Source organism: Corvus brachyrhynchos, unplaced genomic scaffold (assembly GCF_000691975.1).
Source record: "Corvus brachyrhynchos isolate BGI_N302 unplaced genomic scaffold, ASM69197v1 scaffold150, whole genome shotgun sequence".
Classification (NCBI taxonomy): domain Eukaryota; kingdom Metazoa; phylum Chordata; class Aves; order Passeriformes; family Corvidae; genus Corvus; species Corvus brachyrhynchos.
This window is the reverse complement of record NW_008236162.1, coordinates 1,782,158-1,782,639: the sequence shown is the minus strand read 5'-3', so window position 1 is coordinate 1,782,639 and position 482 is coordinate 1,782,158. Positions and strand designations below refer to the sequence as shown.

At 66.2% G+C, this 482-nt stretch overlaps 1 protein-coding gene across 1 annotated transcript in view; it reads left to right on the top strand.

Moving 5' to 3' along the window:
- Window positions 1–482, top strand: part of RHOBTB2 (Rho related BTB domain containing 2) — a 14,873-nt gene that overhangs the window by 12,755 nt on the left and 1,636 nt on the right. The window contains exons 10-11 of the mRNA XM_008632969.2: window positions 264–369; window positions 449–479. Coding sequence (XP_008631191.1) covers window positions 264–369; window positions 449–479 — 137 coding nt within the window. The remainder of the gene's footprint in view (window positions 1–263; window positions 370–448; window positions 480–482) is intronic.

Below are 482 nucleotides of genomic sequence, written 5' to 3'. Positions count from 1 at the left end.
GGCGAGGGGTGCTGAGGGTGACACACAGAGGGTCTGGCAGGGCTGGGGGTGCTCAGGGTGACACACAGAGGCTCTGGCAGGGCTGGGGGTGACACACAGAGGGTCCAGCAGGGCTGGGGGTGCTCAGGGTGACACACAGAGGGGTCTGGCAGCTCCAGGAGCTGGACAACCTGGTCTGGCCTTGGATGTCCCTGGAGAAATGAGGTGGATCCCTGGTGCTGGCCCATTCCTGGCGGCCCTGACCGCTGTCCCCTCTCTCCCAGTTCCACTGCGCCTACCAGCTCGCCGACTGGTGCCTGCACCACATCTGCACCAACTACAACAACGTCTGCCGCAAGTTCCCGCGGGACATGAAGGCCATGTCAGGAGGTGAGTGGCAGCCGGGGTGAGGGGACAGGGGGGTCCCGGCGGTCCTGGCACCGCCCTCACCTCCCCCGTGTGCCCCCAGAAAACCAGGAGTACTTCGAGAAGCACCGCCGGCG